Raw genomic sequence first — 23,516 nt, forward strand, 5'->3', positions numbered from 1 at the left:
AACATTCTTTCCGAGTGATGGAGCACACTCACACAAAGTGGACCGTTTGTTAACTCGGAGCGCTGTCAGAATGTACCGTTCGGTTATCCAGAGCACCACACTCTCAGAGTGGCAGAGCACTCTGGACACTCTGGTGAGACGGAGTAGCAGAGCATCGAGCAGAGTGAACGTGTGATTAACTTAAATGTTCATTAATTCATGTAGAAATATAACGCTCCATTTCTTCGACCAACAGGGCTCTCATTTTAGTGTACAGCGTCAGACTGATTTTATGAACGCACCATGTCAGGTCACTCACTCTCCGGACCGCGAGTGTTACCTGAATAATTAAACACTGACCAACAGGACCAGACTGGCCGACCGTATGCTCTCACTCAGTGGATGGATGATGTCACAGGAAGCCAATCTTACAAAGGAGGACGACACTTGTTTGTTTTGCTATGGAAGCTAACATTAGCTAATGCGCTAAAAAGTTAGCGTTCCAGAGAAATCCAATGTATATGATATGAAGTGTGCGCTGCACATGTGAGCATTTTTGATGATGGCCTCCGTCCAGTCCTTTGGTCTCATTTAACCATTCTTTGTTTTTGTTGACGGGCAGTGGCGGCAGGTATGTGATCAAATTTAAGTTTTGAGCCATGACTCCTTCTATTCTGTCTCCCAATAATACAAAAAGACGACATTTTAAGACTCCTATGTAGCCTACAGCCCTGTGGTGGAGAGGCAGGTTTTGCCTCTAGCTATGGAAACTCATGTCATTGTGACGACAGCCCTGAAAGAGTCTATATTAACATATTTCTCCTCCATTGCTGTTGTTGTTCAGCACTTGCACATATAAAGGTATTGCCGCCATATTATTTCCTGTGTCAAACCTGCCAAGCTCACACTACATCACCCACCAGCATGAGCATTTTTGGGGCACGGTACATTCTGGTAGTTGTGTGTTTTCTACTCTCAAGTAAAAGCAAATGCCACAACCCTTTCTCTCTGTTTCTCTGGTCATGTAGCACCAATTTCAAAAGCATTAGTGTCTTTCCACTGCATAGACACCACAGTTCCATGCAAAGATCTTTCCAGCAGTGAAATATACTTCTGTAACAGCACACTAGAACACTTGTAGGCGTACATGCTGCCCCGTCTGGTCCAGAAAAATTGCATTAGTTTATATCACCAGAGTAACCCACTCAATATCAATACCGCTTTCCAAGGCATCTTGGGAACATATATTAAGAACAAATAATAAGAAAATTAAAACATATCAAGCAGTCGATACAGTTTGTTCCAGTGTCCAGATTTTAGTTTCCTTTTGAAATCCTGTAGTTTGATTCGGTATTACTGATTACAGAGTGGCACTTTAACACTGCAGGCTGCTCTTAATGCAGCATTTCAGAGTGCAGGTCTACCCAGGAGATGTGGATCCCATGTTTCCAAATAATTACCATTTTTATTATTTTATATTTCTGTCGAATTACTGATCAAATAATTGTTTTACTAAGCACAACTGCCAATAACTTGTGATTTCAGCCAAATTAACAGGCACTTAAGTTACTTAAAGTTAATACTTTTATAACAACAGTGTAACACCCCATCTATTCAAACAGCTGGAATCACTGCTTCAGCCTGTAACCTTGAAGAAGAGACTTGCGGTATTTAAAAGCTCTTCTTGGTGCAGGACTTACAAGTATTACACAAGCATTACACAATTCAATGCAGGCTGACAAATTATGTGTTCTTACTCAGTAAGCCCATGGATAAAACTGTGTGAAGGGGATCCACCATCACTGTCCAACAGCCGAGAGACATCATATGTGAGGTGCTTTTTTTTCAATAAAATCATCCAACTGGTAGAAATTCTAGCGTAATCTCTTTTTGATCCTTTAAAACCAACTTATTGCAGCTCTTCCTCACTTTAATTACAGCTGAATCAAAGTAAACAAAAAAGGTTATTGCCCTTTGCTTAGGTTGGTTTCTCTGCCAGGAGTCAATGTGAAGTTTAAAATGAAAACACATGAAAGGATTGGATCCTGTCTAAATACGGACAAACGTGGAAAGTGCGAAAAACCTTTCTTGTTGATTCTAGCAAAGCCTTTAATCACTCCCACTACAACACGAGGGACAGGCCAGTGGAAGCCAAGTAATCATGTTATAGTTTGTAGTAATCTGTGCTTATTGAGGCTGCTCGGAGACGTTAGCTAACTATCAGTGTTCACATTGAACAAAAATGTGACTTGCTGACGTGCAGCCATACAGGAAGGGGTCCACACGGAGCTACAAATAAGATGAGGTCAACTGAAGACGCTCTGAGCCACCACAAGCAAAAACACAACAGGCTTTGTACACGGGGTACAGAGAGAGACATGAAAGACTTCCTGTTTCTGGAGGAAGTTCTCATAAAATTTACAGGAAGCCAGGTCTGCTGGAGAAGAGAAGAAATGTCAGTTTGAGGGATGAAAGGCCAGAGATTGGTACAGCAGAGGAAGACTGAGGAGGGTAAGGAGAGTGTGGGGAAACATGTTTTTTCCTACCACATATGTTAGAGGATGGATGTAATATCTGGAATGTGTACTGATATAGTCTACCCAATAAACAGTGCAGTGCTGCAAAAACAGAAGTGACACTGTATATTACTTACACCATGTCGTGACTTGAATCACTGAGGTTACTGGACTACCTGGAGCTTCGAGTACATACGGCCTGGTCATTTGCCCAGATTAGCCCTTAGCTAAATAGCAACCCGTCTTTTGCATAATGCTAGACAAACAAAGCATGATGCAAATTTACACAAGGATTGTGCAACTTCTGAACCCACTAACCTGCAGAAATAAGACAAAACAAACCCATGCAATTCTCAAAGCAACTGCAAAAGGTGACATGCACCCCTAACCACACTGCCAAGCAAATAGCATCTTGATGCTCATGTGCTATTTGCACATATTTACAGGCTGAAATATGCATAGATTTGGCACAAAATTGGGACTGGGATGCTAAATCCCAAATACTGTTAGTTTAAATGCCTTGCCTGAAGTTTTGAGAAATGCCTTTGCACTTCATTGGTCAGGAACTGTAGCTCACGGTTTTCTTCTTCTCTCTACCTACTGTATTCTAGGTGCAAAGGCAACATTTACACTTCACCGAGTGGATAATTGCAATCAGAAGCAAGAAAGGGCAAACTGCACTCAGCTGAAAAAGTGGATGGGAGTGTTTGTGCTGTACTGTCATTAGTGAAATATCTTGTGAAACACACCTTGAGACAGGGCAGATAGTGTTTGCAAATGATGCGCAATCCATACTGCTATTATCAAATAAATCACATAAATTCGTGCCTGGGTGTGCAGTAGCTGCCGATGACGCCAGAGGTATTAAAATAACATGAATGAAAAGTAACGTTTAGTGGTAATCAGTGCAAACGTTAGCAAGCTAGGCTCGTAAACTACCCTTCTTAGCCTAGCCTCCTAGCTTCCACTCAAAAGCCTAATGGGCATTAGGAGTGGGCCATATGGCTCTAAAATAATATCACAATATTTCAGGGTATTTTTGCAATAAAATGATATTCTTTACAATATAAAAACTTAGTAAAATGTATATATATTCTTTTTCAGATAATACAGTTGCAACAAAATCAGTGATCTAGTTTTACTGTTTGCTTCAAATATTCAGTAAAAACTAAAATGATCTCTCATTTCTTTAGTTTGTGAACAACAACAGTAACTCAGAGTGAGATTCAGATTCTGTTACAATATTAATAGTTCAACAAAATAAAATCTACCTCAAATTACATTTAAACAGCTCCCAAATACAACAAATGTTCCCTGGGATCTATATATATAAATCAACAGGTGATTTCCTTCTTTTAGTAAAATCCTAAATGATTGAGTTGTTGTTGTTTTTCCACCTGGACCTTTATGCTCTGCCATTTCTCCTCTAATCATCACGCTGTAACCTGTGACAGGCTGTTATGATACCACAACTATCACACATTCACACATATGGAGTTTTTTGTTGAGCTGTGAGCGTCACGTAGGTTTACATTACCGAAGGTTTATGACAAAATCACTTGACGAGACTGGCTCCCAAGAGGAGAGGGAGAGACACTGTGCTGCTGCCAGAGGAGCCGCTGAATGAGTTCCCTCTGAGCGGTAAGTCGCTAAAAGAGTCTGAGAAGTCCGGGGCTGTTCATAAAACAGTCAGGACGCCACAGTTTATTCCACACTACTGAAGCTGCTCCTCTTTTTGGAGCCACTGCCGAGTCTGTAATAACTTTGCTTACAGCCATGCTTGTTGTTGCCGTGGATAACAGTATGATGTCAGTACATCAACAAGTCAAAATATTGCGAGTATCAGCATATGAATCTTTCATATCACAAAAAATATATAGCGGTATTATCGTGAACAAGGTGATATGGCACAACCCTAACGGCATTAAATGTTTTAAGGGGACAGGCAGCTTAAATCACTAAACGCACATTAACAAAGGCGTGTTGACTTGTTGAAAAGAGGAAAGAAGAGTGTTTAGCAACCCTCCACCCCTCTCTTTTCTGAAATATAGTATAAAAACAACAGAGTGCGTGGGAGCTATCAAACTATTCAGCTGATTAGCCTAAGAGCCCTGTCTCTGTGGTGCGTCCCACACCGTTGGCACTAGTCAGCCTTTTCATTTGTTTTCAGCTAATTCAGCAAGTTATCTCAGCGTCGGACCTGGTGGAGCCCGCTGGTGAGTGGAATCACTCTGATTCATAGTTAAACTCAGCACACGAGAAGAGAAAATGAAGTGAGGAAAGCAAACAAATGGCTAAAGTCAAGACACCATGAGACCATAACAAACATATTATGATAGGTAAGATTGTTTTTTAGCCACTGAGCTCTTTAGCAGAAAGAGTTTCTAACAGTTGTGTTATTATTTGCCCAACTGGCTAACTAGCATCTTGAACCTGTCGGCGCAGAACATGCGTGCTAGTTGGCCATTGGCTGTGGTCCTTGCGGTGTGTTCAAGTGCAACTTTTTGGCCCAGACAGAGGCAATGTGAAGCGACTTAATAGTCAGCCTTCATCACCACAAGTTCTTTGATGTCGGTTTGGTGTGTCTGGGCCTTAATAGGTACAACAAGGGAACACAGGCATAGGGACATGTCTTTGTCAGTGTCTGAAGGCTATACGGGGCTATGAAGTTCGCCAATCATGCAAGTTGACAGCAGTGCGGGCTCTCAGATGTCAGTCAATCTCTGCCATGGGACACACCCACCCTGAGGCCTGCAGCTTAGACACTGTCTCCACAAATAAGTCCAATTCTTGTTTTGTCCTCTTTGAAAAATATTTTAAAAAATATGCGTCATAGCTACACTATTATTATAGATTTCATTTCCTCACAAGAAAAACTGTCAAATTCCAGTTCGACTTGAAGGAAGTGTGAGGACGGAAGTATGAGCTGAAAAATAGTCTGGAGGAAAGGAGTCAGTGGAGAGATAAGCATCTGTCACTTTCATTCATTTTGAAGTACAGTCAGCAGAGAGGCTGGTGTCAACAACTGCATACACAGTGAGAGCAGAGAGCTCTGAACAAGCATAAAAACATAAGAGATAAATTGGCTATAGCATGTTTCTGATTTAAATGTATCTCTCTTTTCACATGAACAATTTAAACTCCAGGAATCTGTAATAAGTGTGTTAAATAATAGCAGGGGTTGGATAATAAGCATGAGGGGGAGTTCTGATTGATGCCTGCTGTTTTTAAAAACATGATGCTGGAACAATGTAAGTCATCTGCCCTGTTACATAATTCAGTAGTAAAAGAGCTGGGTAGTAATGAGTAACCAAACAAAACATAAATATAATGCTGAAGTGATATGATTGCATCTTAAATTGCACATTTAGTCCCTAACAATTGATTTAATGAAGCATTAAACTCAAGAGGGCAATCAGTCTGTAGTCAGTTTTATTTTTCTCCTGACCAAATCTTTCGACAAGTTCCCACATAAACCGATTGTAATGCAAATTTCTTGTTGATCATACCTTGAAATTCCCCTCTTGGGGAAAATAACCACATGAGCAACACAAACAATTTGAAGTGACAGCACCTGTGCAGTTGCCAATGGTTGAAAAAGCAATCATGAAAAGTCCCAAAAAGACAAAAACACAATCTCTGAGTCAATCAGTGAGTGTCAGAGGATGTGATCTTGTTTTTTTTTTAGACCAACATCCTCATTCCCGGTCCAAGAATGACATCAGTATTACAGAAAACCAAACATTTCACAACCGGTCAATCGCTGTGGTCACAGTAGGGTTTTCTCAGAAGTCTTGATATTGGTTGCTTGTAAGGAATTCCAATGACAGCTTGAGTCCAGCTGGGGTTTATTGTGCAAGAAATATACTTGTTCTCTAAAGCATAAAGAAGAGTCTAGTGAGCTACTGAGCTCAAAATATTGTTTGTGTCTAAGGTGTGATAAAAAGCATCATCATAGGGTTGGAAGAAAAACCACAGGCCCCGTGCAGCAAGAGTGTACGGCGTGATAACAGAAACCTAGAGACACCCAGCACGGAGGAAAACATACAGTGTAGCTGACAAGATATAATGTGGTTTTCACCGCAAATGCAAACAGCCTAATTTAAACCTCACACCCTCACAGGCTCAACATCTCAGCAGCTGAACTAAGTCTCACTTTTGATTTTAAATCACTTTGTATTTACTTCAGCTGAACAAAAACTGACTTTAAATGTAGACTCTTTCTGTAACGGCATGACACAGGCGCACTGCAGCGTATTTCAGAAGCACCCCAGAAAAATACATGCCTCATCTATTTGTGACAGAGCCGCGGCGTGCTGCACATTGAGTTCTCCTGCTAGCAGGCACTGTGTGTTAAATAGAGATGTAATATAATTATGAGGATGAATGTATTTTTAATGACCAAAACACAGTCACAAATCAAGCAGAATACTCTAGGGCTGGAAAATGAAGCCAACACGGAAGTGCCAACAACTGCAGCTCCTCTGATGGCCACTTGAGGCTGGCTCCTAAAGGAGGTCAATCCCGACAGACTCTCATGTTTAAATGTCCAACTTTACCGCAGAAATAAAACCGGTGAAAGTAACGGTTTTGGTATCTAGAGCTAATTTCCCCTTTTATGACAACTGTACAGGAGGTGAGTTTTTATATAACACACTTGTTTACATTTTTTTAAGGCTTAAAGTTATGCATAGTTAAGTGCGGGCTGCTTTGAGTGACATGCTGTCTGCTGATAGTGTCTTCTGCTTCTCAGTCAGATCCACTCCTCACTCCTCCACTGCATCAGCCTCTCGCCCATGTGGGTCAATTCCGGCTAAAAATAAATAAATAAGTAAAAAGATGGCGGTGGCCAAAATGCTTAACGTAAGGCTTCAGAACAGGAGTGCACAAACCAACGGGTAATGTGATGCATATGCCACATTCATAACTGACATTCATATCTAGACTTTTCACACTACTAACTTTGTTTGAATGCTACAGCACAAGAACGTAGGAAATAACAATAAACACAATTAAAACTAAAAAAAATAAACCATTTAACTACGTAGCCTGCTGACTCAACTATAGTAAACGCACAAACATCAGAGAAAAATTACCAAATTAACCAAATCTGCAAGTCTACAAAATCAGGCAAGACACTCTGCTTCTGAAATGCTCCCAGTGTTGTATGACACCATGCAATGGACAGAACAAAACTGGGTCACAGCCACGGCAGCCAAAACGCAGAGAGCTGCGCCCTGTGCAACTGTCCCTCCCAGCTCCCTTACAATCAAGATGGCGATAGAGATAACAAAAACTGGGACGATTTCATCCCGCATCATGTCCAACTTTAGTGGATCTTAACATGTCAGGTATAAAATTAATCTGCAGAGGTTCAAAATGAGATCAAACTTTTCTATAGATGTCCGTTTTGAGCCACGACAAAGGCCAACATGTGGCTTCAAACAGACTGTTTTTAGCCGAGCCCATTTGCAGGCAAGTTGCGGTCCCTTCCGGCCAATTAAGAGGAGTCAGCAGTCAGTGACGGTGTAACACAATCAATAAAACAGGTTTTTCAACAATTGTGAATCACTGCAACCACGTAAAGTCCTTGAGCATACAGACATAAATGCAGACACGCACACGACCAAACACAGGAGGAGTTAAAAATCTATCATCTCACAGTATTGTCATGTCACCCAGCCCTGATGCCAAGTAGAAAATATGTTGCCTTAATTTAATTCTGATGCACTGACTCTTTAAAGCAAAGAAACAAACACATCATCCTAAAGTTAGCATGAAGTCAGACTCTGACTCATTTAGCTCTAAAACACATAAAGTGCAGCAGAAGTGAAAAAAAGCCCTGTGTGATCTGAAACCAAAAGTGAAATCAAACTTTCTGCATGGCCAGACACCATCTGGGGTAAGTGAGAAAATATGTTGTTTTGTAATTTGGGTGAACAGACCCTTTGAGGCATCTTGTGAGACTGTTAACATCATCTTCTGGCACTAATGTGACACTCTTTAAAGACAAAATTAAGATGCAAAAGCCCTTTTTCCACAAAAATATAGTGCAAAAAACATTAAAACAGAAGCAGCATCACATCCGACGGTGCTTCCTGAGTCCCTAACGGATATAACTATTGAATTAAGTGTGTGTACTGCTGACAGATAACATCAAGTAACCCAGTATGTTCTGACAGCCGCTGTCACAAGATGTGTCGACATCAAAGAAACCAAGTGAATTTCAAGACTTCCAGGATGTGTGTCATCTAATCTCACCGTGGCATCACTCCGGTGTTGTGTATTTGCCTAACTTGGGACTGCTGAACTAGGTCATCTTGACATTGCTGCATTGTTTCCATTGATTTCCTCCTCGCCCACTGAGGTGTGAGTGTAGGATGGACTCATCAAACACAGCTGACTCCAATACCAATCAGCCACCTGTTGTATCGACTTCACAGGCATGGCACGGGGTCAAGGGTCAACAGATGGAGCTGACTGCATGCAGGAGTGCCAGCACATCTTTCAACATTGCCACAATCAGGGTGTGGAGATAAAAAGGGAAGAAAGGGTAAAGAAACTGCGAGAGACATGAAGACACTGCACATCCTGGTACTTATTCCTTACATTGCTGCATGAGAGCACACTCAGACAAAGAAAAAAAGTCTACCCAAGGCACTGCTGTCCTGTTACAGATATTATTCAGCCATGATTCAACAGCCACAACACTGATGAGCACATGCAACAGCACAAAGATGCCAGAAGAGATATATCTCCTCCACAGATACAACACAGAGCCCAAATGAAAGTTATATTATCAGGCATAGCATCCAGTTATATTATGTTTTTTACCATTATATCCTTATATTAGCTAAGGAATATGATTCTGTGGACCTACATATTTTTATTGTGCAGTCCAAGTGTAGCAAACACACAGAAAATAGACCTGGCTTAAGCCTAAACTAACTTAAGCTAGCTCTGTATTAAATGTGATGCTATACAAAATATGAGAGGCACAAACTGTTGCTTATGTATGCCTGTACTTTACAAAAAGTAAAAAGCACATTATAAAACAGCAGAAAACACACTACAAACGATCTGTAGAAAGCTGCACAGCTTTACTCACCAGTGAAACAGCTAGCTGAGGGCAGCAGGTGACCTTGTTGAGCCGTTGATGCTAACGTTAGCCGCTAACGTTAGCTCGTCGTACTGACAGTTAGCCCTGAACTCCGCTGGTTTTCCGCTCTTTTCGCGCTTCCTTCGACGATAAATATTTATTAAGTTGCCTCAACATATCGTCTTACAACTTGGTAGACTTTTAATAACACGAAAACTGTTTTCTAATGTTCATTTTGGTATGCTAGCTATCTAGCTACCTGACTGAATTTACATGAATGACGTCATTGTGTGAGGGCTACTTCCTGTATCTTCAGTTGTATCTGACTGGACAAACATACAATTATTATTGGACATATTTATATATTTTTATCACTTTTTGTATTATTTTAAATATATGTTTATGGTTATTTCTGTATCTAAAAATGTAAATTAATTTTTCTTCCTTTTCTTTCTTTTAATTAATTTTTTTACATGCTTATGATGCTTATGTTCACATTTTTCTCCTAATGTTTGGATATATTTTCTTTTCTTATTAATTGTTTTTGACATGCTTATAATGTTTATAGTCACATTTATCTCCTAATAGGTTAGATGTATTTATTTTTTTATTATTAATTGGTTTTTTTTTTACATCCATATGATGCTTATGGTCACATTTTCCTCCTAATACATTAGATATATTTATTTTTTTATATTAATTATTTTTTACATGCTTATGATGCCTATGGTCAAATTTTTCTTCTAACAGGTTAAATATATTTTCTTTTTTTTTTCATTAATTATTTTTTACATGCTTATAATGCTTATGATCTAATTTTTCTCCTAATAGGTTAGATATATTTTCTTTTTATTATTATTATTAATATTATTGTTGTTGTTTATGTGCTTATGATGCTTATGGTCATAATTTTCTCCTGACAGGTTTGAAATATTTTTCTTTCGTTTTTATTTAAAAAAAACTTACATGCTTATGGTGTTACAGTCACATTTTCTCCTAATAGGTTATATATATATAATCTTTTTTTAATTATTTTTTTCTCCAAATTAAATGATTACATTATCTTTTTTTTTCATTTATTTATTGGTCACATTTTTCACCCAATAGGTTAGATATATTTTTTTTTAAATTAATTATTGTTTTACATGCTTAAGATGCTTATAGTCCTATTTTTCTCCTAGTTGGTTGATTAAATTTCCTTTCTTTTTTTCATTTATTTATTTTTACATCCTTTTAATGTTTAAGGTCACATTTTTCTCCTAATGGGTCCATTATTTATTTTTTGGCAGGACACATAGGGATTTGGACCGGGGTTTCAGCCACACACTGTAGGAATTTTTTTTCAGGAAGATAAGCAACACATTTGCATTTATTCACATTAAAAATCTGCATTCATATTACAGCCCTGCCAATAAATTGAGCAGGTCGACTGATATTAGCTTATGATGGCCTATTTTATGTTTTGTTAAGTGCTTTGTAATTTGAACTTGTGTACTGTAGCGCTTCACAAGTGTACTCTAGTGAGATTTTTTTATTTTAGTGCTTTTTTTTTTCTTAATTAACACATTTGTTTAAAAACAGTGACATGTTCCTGCTCTGTTTTATTTTTTCCAGACGACAATTTCAGGCAAGGGAAGAGACATTGTCATGTGTAAAATACCCCATTTGTATATACTGAGTCACATTTTATAGCTTAAGGGATACTTTAAAAAATATTTCCTTGTGTTATCTGTTTCCATTTTCCAAAAAAAAGAATACTGGCCAATAAAGGAGTTTTTTCTTAAATATTGATATCATTGTTGGCCTACAAAATCCAGTATCAGTCAGGATATAATTCATAATGACTCTTCTCTTGCCCTTTTTAATGATATAAGCAGCCAGACGTGCTGTATGTCAGCCAACATGGCAGTTGCTGACTTGCATCCAGAAGCCTGTCGTCCTATAGACACCAATGAGCAGTGCTCCATGCTTTATTCCTGATCAGCCACGCAGACATCTATTGTTGAGGTTGTAAAAACGTCTCAACGACAAGGACAAGTGATGTAACAAGTGTCTTTGTCACACTGTTCAGGAAGGTACCAGGACAGAGACAGTCCACAGGTCTGAATGTCTGGAAGACATTTTATCTCGGCCACACAGACCGATCAAATCACACATAGGGACGTGGACCTGCACAGCGGGTATTAAAAAATGAACGAGAGGAATTACCATCTTTGTTCTCTGCAGCTCCCCGGTGTTTCCCGCCGCTAATTCCTAATCTTAATGACTACCAGATAAGCACAAGTGTTAATTAAGGAGAGCTGCATAATTATATCTCTGAGGGACCTGCGCCAATGCCCCCTCACCACCACCACCACCACCACCACCTCCTCCAGCTGACACTCCAGCCCAGTTTCTCCACCCGCACTTTACTCCCTCACAACATTAAGCATTCAGCGCTCTCACACTCTTCTCATTATCTCCTCCTGACCCACTGCTTTCACCTACTTTCTGAAAATGAAAGGGGATCCACGCTCCAATGACACGGAAGTAATAAAACCACAGTGTTTTAGTCTCACTTGCCCACAGCTGAGTTATAGGTGTTTGTGGAATCCCCGCCACAGAGAAGCATATGAAATGAAAGTCAATATTTTCAGAAGGCACTATCATGGAGGGAAACTGGAAGCTGTTGCAGCTCATAAAAAACATCTTGGTGGCGATAACAACTTCACATAACTTCACAATCACTGATCGTGGTTGAAAATGAAGTGAGGTGGAGGGGTGCAGCCTTTTGGTCTTATGAAATTACCATGACATAAAAATCCATCACAAGCGGTTCGCCTGCCCGGGTGTTCGCATCCCCACCAGAACGACAACAATCTGTCAGCTCATCTGCGAGTCCACCCCAAGGAGGGGAAGGACAGGCAGAGAATAATAACAGAATGGACAACAAAAGGCTTTGCCAGGATCGCGTGGTTATGAGTTGAGCTTATTAAAAACCACAGTGGAAAATAAATATGCAAACATCAAGCCCGCCCTCTAGCAGGGAACACGATAAAATATGGTGTGAAAGACAGAGAGTGAAGAAGGAGGGAGTGCAGACACCCCACTGCTAATTTAATAGACTGACTATAGCAGGCTATGCAATTCCATTATGTCGTGTCATCTGTCCTGTGGAGCTTGGATCAGTTCCTTAGGGAAGGTCACAAATGACAGACATAATCAGATACAATCAAGTCATTCGGGATCCCAAATTTAAACGCCGCTCTGGTGAGTTTGGAAGCTGATGACGAGGTTGTTTGTCTCTGACGTCACCTGTCATTCGGTGGTTTGACATGACTGATGAGACAGACTCAAACATGATGAATGTTGTTGGGAATTATAAGTCAGGAGGAAACACTCTGCAATATTTCACACAAAATATTTATCTGATATCTCAAGACAAGTAAGGCAAACTGATTTGTATCATTGATTTTTACTGTTGCTTTTGTAAGGTTAAAGGAGCTGTATGAGAAACTCACAGCAGAGTCTGAGCTGGGATTGTCTGCATATGGCTCTCAACATGGAGATGGCTAACAACTAACAGTGCTAACAGCATGAACAATGCTAATAACAGCTACAGTGCTGACAGAGCTTAAAGTGTTAACATGAGGGGGAACCAGAAGGTGGGCACAACACTTGTTGGGAAATTTGGTCACTTTATGAGTTTGAACAAACAACAGATGCTGCAGTTTTTCACAGGAAGGCAGTTTTGTTTTCAACTCTTGCACCCAGGGTTCAATTCCCATCTTAATCTTAATTAGTTTGGCATGTTTCTTATGACCAAAGCCGATCAAACTGCTGTTGCTATCCAATATTAACTTCATCCTTGACTTGACCTTCAAACATTTCCACCTCAGAAACAATGTACAACAATTTCCAAATGAACACAACCCAGTCTCACTCTTAAGTCATTGAAATATGGCCCACGAGCAGTGACTTGCCTCAACACTGATGAAAAAAGCCGTCCTTAACATCAGCATGACACACAGCTGGTCGCTGTTATACTTAAACAGCACTCGGCAGTATTGGGGGAAATGCAGCAGGACAAGAACGAAAGTTAAGGCGCCGAAAGTCCAAATAGGGTGGGCGGGAGGTGGTAGGGGTGGTGGATGGGTCCAACAAACACTGACTTTCACCCATGAGAGTCGTGTTTGCGTCCTATAAGATTATAAAGCTGAACCCTGTTATTTTTTCCTAGCCCAACCCTGTGCGTTAGTTGTTGAGGGAAAAAAAAAAACATCAACGTAGTGCTTTTATTTTGAAAGAGACTGTATGTAAACGGTAAATTTTCTGTGAAATGGAAATGTATCGTGAAAGAAGACGATGCATGTAACAGGCAGAACTTGACACGGTGTCCCAGAACGTCAACAACCAACACACCCAGGGTACCCTGCATGTGGTATCAGGATGTGGAAGGTCTGAGCCAAAGTCTCAGTCACTGGGACACGGTGGTTACGGGAGACAGCAAGAAGAAAAAAACAGGAGGACAGGTGTTTTGTTCAGTAGCAGATCCTGACGAGTTCATTCATGTCAATGTCTTTGGGCTAACAAAGAAAACAATGGATTTGACACACATCTTGCACCGAAACTGATGGAGGAGATACATTTCTATTTCAATCAACAAAGCCAAGTCTATACAGATTGAGTAATGGCTTCATGTTTAAGTCACACTTCATGCATGAAGTTGCAACCAAAAATGTATTTATACATTTCAAGTTGAACAGTGGCTGTAGTTGTAGTGGGTTCTTTGGTGCTGCCAGAAAGGAGGTGACCCACACACATGTAGGCCTAACATTCAAGGTTCAGGTTAAGGTTGCATAACTACAGCTGATGAGTTGGCTTTTTAGTCATAGCTGAATAAGAACTCAAAAAAGTCAAGGTTGAGTTGAGAACTGAACCTTGAGTGTAAGAGCTGAAAAAAAGACCGCCCCCCTTAGAAGAACACCAAGGTCTGTCCGTTTGTTCAAACTCATAAATGACCACATTTCCCAGCAAACAGCCTCTTGTAGTCGTGCCAACAGCTCCTCTTCAGACTCAAAGGTGGAAGTAGTGCGGTATCGTTATGGCTCCACAAAACGTCTCACAAAGGAAGTCGGGGTGGATTGTTAGATAAATAAAACATGTGACTATGACAGACGAGACCACAGTTACCATCTCCTGTTTGTTTTTTAACCAAAGTACTTCTTTAAACCTTCACCACAGAGAGACACGTCGAACCACACAACACTCATATGAATCAACAATGAACAAGGTCATCCTGCCGACGGGTGCGGCGCCAGATCAAAAAAACGCACATATGAGTCGCTTTGAAAGGAAATGACAAACAGCAAGTTTTGTCTTTTCAGTAGAAGGATTTGTTGGAAACATAACCGCCCTTCTTTAACTGTGAGCTATTTTCTCTTTCAGTCTTGAGCCCTGCCTCCCATCACCTATAGACTAACATTATTGCTATTTCATAACGAGAGTATATATAGACATTTGTTGTGAGACCATCCAGAAGGGAGTCGACTGTTCAGCTCTGTCTGTCCCTCCACCTGTAGAGCGTTAACGATGTTATAGGTGTAACTGGTATCAGAATAAGTCAGCACATCAAAAACCCCCATGACACACCTACATCTGCAGAATCTTGAATCCTTTTCTCTAACAGTAAATGTCAGACATCCTAAACATGATCAGAATGCATCGGTTCTGACGACAGCGCGCGCCACTGAAAACAAAGGAGGTGAAGAAAAGCTTCCATTTAGCTCCTCTCATTAGTCAGAGCAAAGAGGCTGTCACGTATGGTCAGTGGGAGTGCAGGGCAACGTGGGTTTGTTCATTATGTGCTGCGCTGCTTTTGTTCCCCAGGTGAACATTTCAGACAGAAGAAACCATGTTTCTCATCAGAAGGGAGACCCCGCTCTCTCTCCCGCCTCTGACTAAACAACGGCTCATTCCTGTCAGCTTTGTTCGCTCAAAGTTACATCGAGACAAAGAGAAATTACAGACATGTGAGTGAATGTTTGGTTAATATTTAGACCGTTTGTCATTGGAGGGAGAGTCCACCCCAAAATTAAAAACGTTCCTTTTACCTATAGTGCTATTTATCAATCCACTATAAGTAGTTTTGCTGCAAGCTTTCAAGAGTTGGAGATATCAGCTGTAGAGATGTCTGCTCTCTCTCCAGTATAATGGAACTAGATGACACTCAGCTTGTGGTACTCAAAGTGCCAGAAAAATACATTTGAAAAACTCAACATTAATGTCTCTTTCCAGAAATCATGACCTGGTTACTCACCTTGTTGTGAGCAGTTTCATGTAGGAACTATTTTCTTTCTGGGACAACGAATTGGTGCCATTTACACTTTGAAATTCTTGTTTTTAGGATCCTAATGTTGTTAAGTTAAGAATTTTTCATGTTGCCAAGGTCAACTCATGGCCCATTGGGTTCGTCTAGCAGCCATCTTGAATTGATGTCCATGCTAATGGCAAAAGATGCCGATTTTCATACATACATACATACAAAGACAACCCACTTTTTCATATAATTCGGACACCAGGAATGAAGACCAATGACCTGGCACTCTCCCTTAAGTACAATAGAGTGTGCCAGGGCTGACGTCAAAACCCGGAAGTTTAGCATCGCGCTGGTTCCCGGAAGAGAAAGTGAATGTGATTTTTGCATTGCATTTTGGATTATGTCAGAAAATAAGCTCTGTGGCTAACACAAGTTTATGATACTTACAGGCTTTGTTCAGCGAAATAATCTTCCCATATGAACACCTTTCATACCGCATTTGAAGCTTAAATGCGATCGCCAGAAGTAAAAAGCTAACGTTAGGCTTTAACAGACTACATGACTACTCCACGGTCACATGACTCTTGGCGTCACCGCCACTAAGCTTTCAACTGATTTCGGCTGCTTTATTTTAAAAACATTGTATAATGGGGAAATCGGACTGTTAAAGCTAAATAAGAAGCTGTAATGGCGGACTGCCAGCACTCTCGCCTGTTCGGGGGTGATGACGTTTAATGTCCCCGACAGGGTTTGTAGTCGTATTGAGCAACTTGTTAGCAACCGCCTTTTTTACGACACGTAAAAGCTTCAAAATTCACAAGTAGGGTATTTACTGACGTGTTTTATGTTGTAGAACAAATCTGAAACTCGCTTAAGCTTTTGTTAACCACAGACCTTTTTTGTGGCATTTTACCAAAATCCCATTCAAAAAACGTATTGACTTTTAGACAAGAGAACCGGAAGTGCTAAAAGCGCTAACAGAGTTCCGGGTTTACTGGCACACTCTATGGGGGACATGGACAACTTGTTCTTCACATTTGGTAGTCAGAACTACTCCAGGTAATTGTATTGAACAAAGTTGTGATATTATATACAAGTAAGATTGTGAAACTTAAGAGGTTATTTAACAGAAGCCACACTTCACACTCAACAGCACTATTCACACTTGATTAGGTTTATTAGATCTGATTTGAGGTCTGCCTCATCAACCTGAAACTGACTCATCCTGGTGGCATAGACCTCGTCTATTTATAACAACCTTGAGATTTTAGCTTTGCATTAGTAAATGGTAAATGGACTGCACTTGTATAGTGATTTTCTAGTCTTCAAAAAACCTAAAGCGCTTTTACACTACTTAACGTTCACCCTTTTACACACACTTACATTTACATTTCACATACTGGTGGCTGAGGCTACCATACATGGTGCCACCTGCTACTCAGTAACCATTTACACACTCACACACAGATGTGTAACAGCCATTAGGGGCAAATTGTAGTGCAGTATCTTGCCCAAGGATACTTCGACATGTAGGCTGGAGGAGCAACGGCTCGAACTGCCAATCCTCCCATTAGTGGATGACCCGCTCTACCTCCTGAGCCACAGCTGCCCCAAATACATGAAACGCAACCACATGACATCAATGCTAATAGCAAGGGAACACTTAGCAACTTGAAGTGGTTTATATATCTATATTTTGTTGAGACTGACATTCTCAAGTTATTCTTATGATCAAAAATACAGGAAATGAAGTGAGAGAATTTACTTTTGGTTTTCTCATGGCCTTCAGGAGATTCAAATCATGCTATTTCCTGTTGATCATGTGACCTGTGTAATGTCCCAGATTTTCACAGGGGGGAATGTGACAAGGTTACAGGACTGAGTGAAAACTTGGGGAAACCATTAAATGTGTATTTTAACTATAATTAAAGGATTATCCATTGAGAAAAAATGTATTTATCTCTAATTTGGAAATAGAGTCACACACTTTAAAACAAACAAAAAAAGATTTATGACGGATTCTAATCGTTGTATTTCATGGTGAAGTTTAGTGTTCAAGCCTGGGGACGGTATTTTTTTATTGAGGTTTTACATGATACACCTTCAAATTGCAATTAGGACAAAGTGAAAGACACTTTGCTTGTTAATACAATGTCTTACTCAGATACTTTTCGGGCATATTTCATGTAATATCCTGGGGACGGAAAAGGCAACAACACTCGCCAACTGTACCACCGCGCAGAAGGAAGCGTGCATCTACGGCTAGCTCACCTAGCACCACTGAGCTAGCTAATGTAACAGCCCAGCCGAGGAGGACACTGTCCCAAGCACGAGCCTCTTATCCATGAGTAGATGCACGCTTCCTTCTGTGCAGTGGTACAGTCGGTAGGTGTAGTTCAGATGAGCACCACAAGCCACGTGCCATCGAGTGTCATTACAGTGGAGAGAAGGCAGACATCTCTACAGCTGATATCTCCAACACTCTGCAACTCACACCAAAACGATCTACACTACAAACAGCACTACAGGTAAGAGGAGAAATATGTGATTTTGATTTTGGGGTGAACTGTCCCTTTAAGTGTGGTCAGTGGCGTCATAAAACTAAACGTGACAAACACAGCTCCTTTACTGTCTGATGTAAAATGGCAGGTCACCAGAAAAAACCCAGCACTGTTTAAATCCTCACATTTTTCGCCTTCCTCGCTGTCACAGAATGACATCATGCTGTTTTGTGTGAGTGCAAATTGTAGCCTCCTCTGCACCATCAGGAAATGATGCGTTCCACGGGTGGGAGTGGAGGGGGATGCATGCTTGGCTCTGCATCCTGTCTGCAGAGAGGTACCTGTTTCTCAGCAGCAATTTCGAGACAAAGCAGCAGTCGTGTGCAGCATCTTCAACCCAGCAGGCCAGAACATCAGTGTCAAATGAGGGGGTACAAGGAGACAGATGAGGGGGATAAAGGGTGGGAAGAAATGTCCCACATCCAGTTTAGAGCTGCAACAATTAGCCAGTGAACACAGCAAATGACTCATCGACTATTTAGATAATCTATTAATGGTTTCGGATATTTTCCAAGCAAAAACACACAAACATTTTTTGGTTTTAGCTTCTCAGATCCTCTGTTTTTCACTGTTATACACAATTAATTATAGATTATAGATTCATTTGGAAATGTTACTAATGTCACTTTGGGCTCTAGCTACTATGATAAGCGTATTTTTTCACAATTGTTTTTACATTTTAGAGTCCAACTGATCGATTGAGATGAAGCGATAATGAAAGTAATGGTTAGTTGGAGCAATAGGCGTGGATTTGGTGGGGGTGCAGGGGACACGTACCACTCAATATTGAGAACATGTGCAACATTAAAGACATTTGTATCATGAACTGGTCCAGAAAAATTCGCCAGATGCTCAAAATTTTCAATGAGGAGGACCCTTGTTTTTAGGTGAGGTCACATTAAGCTATCAGAGAAAAAAGATTAGCACACATTAGACGTGCCAAACAACGTAGGAAACACACTGATTTATAACGCAAAAAAAGCTTTATTCACTGTTTTTACTGGTTTAAATCACTTGGTCTGTTTGTTCTGGAGAAGAAAAGACCTCTGCTGATAATTCGGCTGCCTGTACAAACCTCCTGAACAGTTAACATTAAAAGAATCCTAACTGGGAAAAGTTTCAGCTGGTTTCAATCCACAATCTTCACCACTAGATGCCACCAAATCTCCTTACATCTCACACAGTGTTCCTTTAATCAGCTAATTCTGTTACCTCTAAAATTCTTATTGACATTTCAGTGTGTTGAGGGTTGTTGGTGTGTGAGTTGTGCAACAGCATGACAGAGACAAAAGGGTCTGGATTGTAGAGAAGAACCTGTTGTGTGAGAAGAAGCTGCATCCCTGACATTGAATCTCAAATCCCGTCATGTCGCCGAGGAACCCATGAGAGCTGTTTCAGATCCATTTTTCTTCTGACTGCTTCTGGAACAATCTTTCTCTGTGCTATTACAGAGGACTCGCTCATCCACAAGACAGGTGGCACACGCACTGCACCCCCCCGTCCAAGCATCTTTGTTTTTCACCTCTATTAAGTCGTCTTCGAAATAAATGCTGAAAGAAAACAATCACGCTGCAACAATTAGCAAAAGAGCTGCAATATGATTCTTCGGTCAATATTGCACGGCCCAGTTTGGCTCTCAGTTGAAGCATAACATTTCAAGTCCCTTCTGCTTTATAGTTTCAGCCAACTCATTCAGGGCTTTGGATAAGAGGGCCAGCCCACACTGACAGCTTACACCTTCTGGAGTGAGACAGTAATAGCATTACCAACCAGGCCAGCACACAATATAAACACAAATTCTGCAGAATCACGACTCACATGTCATCTGAACACACCGCACACAGAGCAAAACAATCATTAACACTAACGTTCTCGTCTCTAATGAAAGTCTGACAACACAGCAGCTTCAAAGACACCAAAGTTGGAGCCTGTTTGATCTTTTTCAACCATAAATACCAATTCTGACTGTAGTTGCTCCGGGGTGTTGATATCCAAGATATAGGCAGTTCCTATTTCAGGGGTGGGCCTTAGGGTCTGAGCTGAGGGGTGATAAATATTCAAGAAACTGTCAGGTCCTTTTGTTTGGAAGTGCAATTGCAGGAGTTAGGTAAGCAGCAGTTATTCCTCAAGTATAATTACATAGTTTGCAGTGCCGTACCTAGCACATTCAGCACCCTAGGTAAGCCCCCTCCACCCCAAAAAAATGTATTTATTTTTGCTATTATCATTATTATTATTATTATTGTTACATTTAATAGTTTGTTTTTTTTATCTATTACTAAGAGGAACAAGAGCTAATGAGCATGGATGGGCTACTGAACTCGCCTACTGTACTGACCAGAAAAAAGCGATCCAAAAAGACACAATATTACCCCAGAGACGCAAAACACCTTTAAAGGAGACACAAAATAATAAAAAAGACACTAAACCACCCTAATAATTACCTCAAGGAGACAGAAAATAGCCTTAAAAATACCTAAATGACAACAAAAAAACACAAACCAACCCTAAAGGAGATATAAAATGTTAAAATAACTGCAAAACAACCTCTATAATTACCTCAATAAGACAAACAACTGCTTCAGACATGCCTAAATGACAACACAAAGACACAAACCAACCACAAAGAGACACAAAATAATAACAAAAATGGTCAAAACAACCACAAGGAGACACAAAGCGATCCAAAAAGACACAATATTACCCCAAAGAGACGCAAAACAACTTTAAAGGAGACACAAAATAATAAAAAAGACACTAAACCACCTCAATAATTACCTCAAGGAGACAGAAAATAGCCTTAAAATACCTAAATGACAACAAAAAGACACAAACCAACCACAAGGGGACACAAAACATCTAAAAAAAGACACAAAATTGACCCAAAGAGACACAAAAACACATTAAAAAATTCTGTAAAACCACCTAAATAAGACACAAAACAGTAAATTAACTGCAAACCATCTCAATAATGACCTCGATGAGACACAACATTGCCTAAAAGATACCTACATGACTACATAAAGACAAAAACTAGCCCAGAGGAGACACAAAGTGACTAAAAAAGGCACAATATTCCCCCAGAGAGACTCAAAACAACCCTTAAGGAGACAGAAAACTATCAAAATAGACACAAAACCACCTCAACAAGACACAAAATTGCCTCAGATACCTGAATGACAACCAGAAGACACAAACCAAACCACAAGGAGACACAAAGCGCTCCAGAAAGGACACAACATTACCTAAAGGAGACCCAAATGATTTCAAAAAGACACAAACCAATCCTAATGTGCACATCTTTTCATTTTTCTTTTCTTACAATAATACTCGCCATTTTTTGATTTTTGAATGTGAGAAAAAAATTGAGGCCCCCTTTGAGTGGCGCCCCCAGGAGGCTGAATATGTCATGTAGAGGAAGATGGCCACTGTCAGTCTGTGGTGATATTACACTGAGCAGATTATCACAGGTGCGTTCTCACTTAAGTAGCCTATAAAAATCAAAGACAGTACTGTTTAAAATGTCCTCAAAGGAAGGAATAACACTTGAAATGGAGGAGCGTGTTTGTGTTTGACAGAGAAGACAGAACTCATGGCTCCCATCTGCTTAGTTTAAAGGGACACTTGCTTCTAGATATTTCTTTACACATGTGGACAGGCATCCATTTGAATACTTGTTTCAGAGGGACACTGAATCTGATTTGGATTGGTGGGTTTAATAGTGTTGAAGGGATCCACAATGAGCCGGGCATGGACCACCAAGGTGACAGAGGAATGTCAAATCATATGGCGCATCATGTTTCAATAATTCATCACTGATTGTCTTTTTCTTTTCAACTTTTCTTACCACTTGAGTTCTTTCCGCAGATGAGGTGCTGGTAGGGCTGCAGCAGACCCCAGATCTCCGAGTCGTTGTTGATGGCTTGCTCCAGAGACTCCAGCGTAAACTTGGGGATCCCGTTGTCCCTCTCCACCAGCGCGCTGCGCAGGACGCGGCTGAACACCTCTCTGAACAGACTCTCCACGCAGGCGGTGAGGTATATGGCAGCGTGTTCGTGGATCCTGAGGGCCACCCGGCTATCCACCATCCACCTGAAGAACTTCCCCACGGAGAACACCAGCCCGCAGCGCGACGACTTGCCTCGGCTGAACCTGTCCCCGGTGCTCATGTTGTAGAGGGACAGCGCGCTGAGAGCCGCCGTGATGCAGTTGACGGAGATGGTCCATGAGAGCACCACCTTGATGGCGCTCTGGATCTCGTGCTTGGTGCACTTGGCGTAGCGCAGGCTGAGCCGCTGCGCCTCCCGGGCCACCCGCACCAGCGCGCGGCTGACGAGAGCGGACAGCCGCGCCAGGACCTCCGGTGGAGGGTCGCCCACCATCAGCTCCTCGTCTTTCCTCAGTGCGCCCTCCACCTCGCCGAGGCTCCATGGCACGTCCTCCAGCTCGGGCAGCTTGGCGCACTGACCCGAGCACTCCAGTATCTCCGTGTCCTCCGCCAGGACGGTGTTGACTGTGTCCAAACTGTTCTGTCTGCTGTGCATGGATTCCGTCAGATGCCAGCAGTTGCCCCCATGCGCGATGGACTGATGCGTGTCGGAGCAGCACAGCGACACGCTGGACGACCTGACCGAGTCCGCGGCTCCACCATAACCAGAATCAAGCGTTAAATCCTCCAGCGTCCTCACGACTGTCTTACCCTTGCCTGCCATAACTGCACCGCATACTGTTGGGTATGCTTGGTCTCTCAGTTAAATGCCACAAACTCGTTTTCTCGCTTCTTCTCAGCCGCTGTCCGACGACTTGTAGGTATTCCCCGGCTTTTAAAGAGTGAACCGACAGAAGGGAGCCTCTACTTTCCTCCTCCTCTAAGTGGCTGGATGTCTCCGATATCCTCTTGTCCACAACTTCACACGCGTAACCCGAGAGCGCACAAACCCTCCGCGCTCACTGCAACAAGCGCAGCACGGGCAGGACTCTGATGGAGAGGTGGAGCCTGGAGCCCCGCGGGCTGAGACAAGCCAATCCGCATCTCCATCAGCTTTGACTGACACACACAGCCT

The 23,516-nt window shown here is 41.3% G+C and overlaps 1 protein-coding gene across 2 annotated transcripts in view; it reads right to left on the bottom strand.

Moving 5' to 3' along the window:
• Positions 1-23,471, bottom strand: part of LOC117248986 (ankyrin repeat- and BTB/POZ domain-containing protein 3-A) — a 291,997-nt gene extending 268,526 nt beyond the window's left edge. For both annotated transcript variants that reach the window (XM_033614259.2, XM_033614258.2), the window contains exon 1: positions 22,301-23,471. In XM_033614259.2, coding sequence (XP_033470150.2) covers positions 22,301-23,165 — 865 coding nt within the window. In that variant the 5' untranslated portion in view covers positions 23,166-23,471. The remainder of the gene's footprint in view (positions 1-22,300) is intronic.
• Positions 23,472-23,516: the final 45 nt, after the last annotated feature.

The sequence above is a fragment of the Epinephelus lanceolatus genome, chromosome 23, assembly GCF_041903045.1.
Source record: "Epinephelus lanceolatus isolate andai-2023 chromosome 23, ASM4190304v1, whole genome shotgun sequence".
NCBI classification, from domain to species: Eukaryota; Metazoa; Chordata; class Actinopteri; order Perciformes; family Serranidae; genus Epinephelus; species Epinephelus lanceolatus.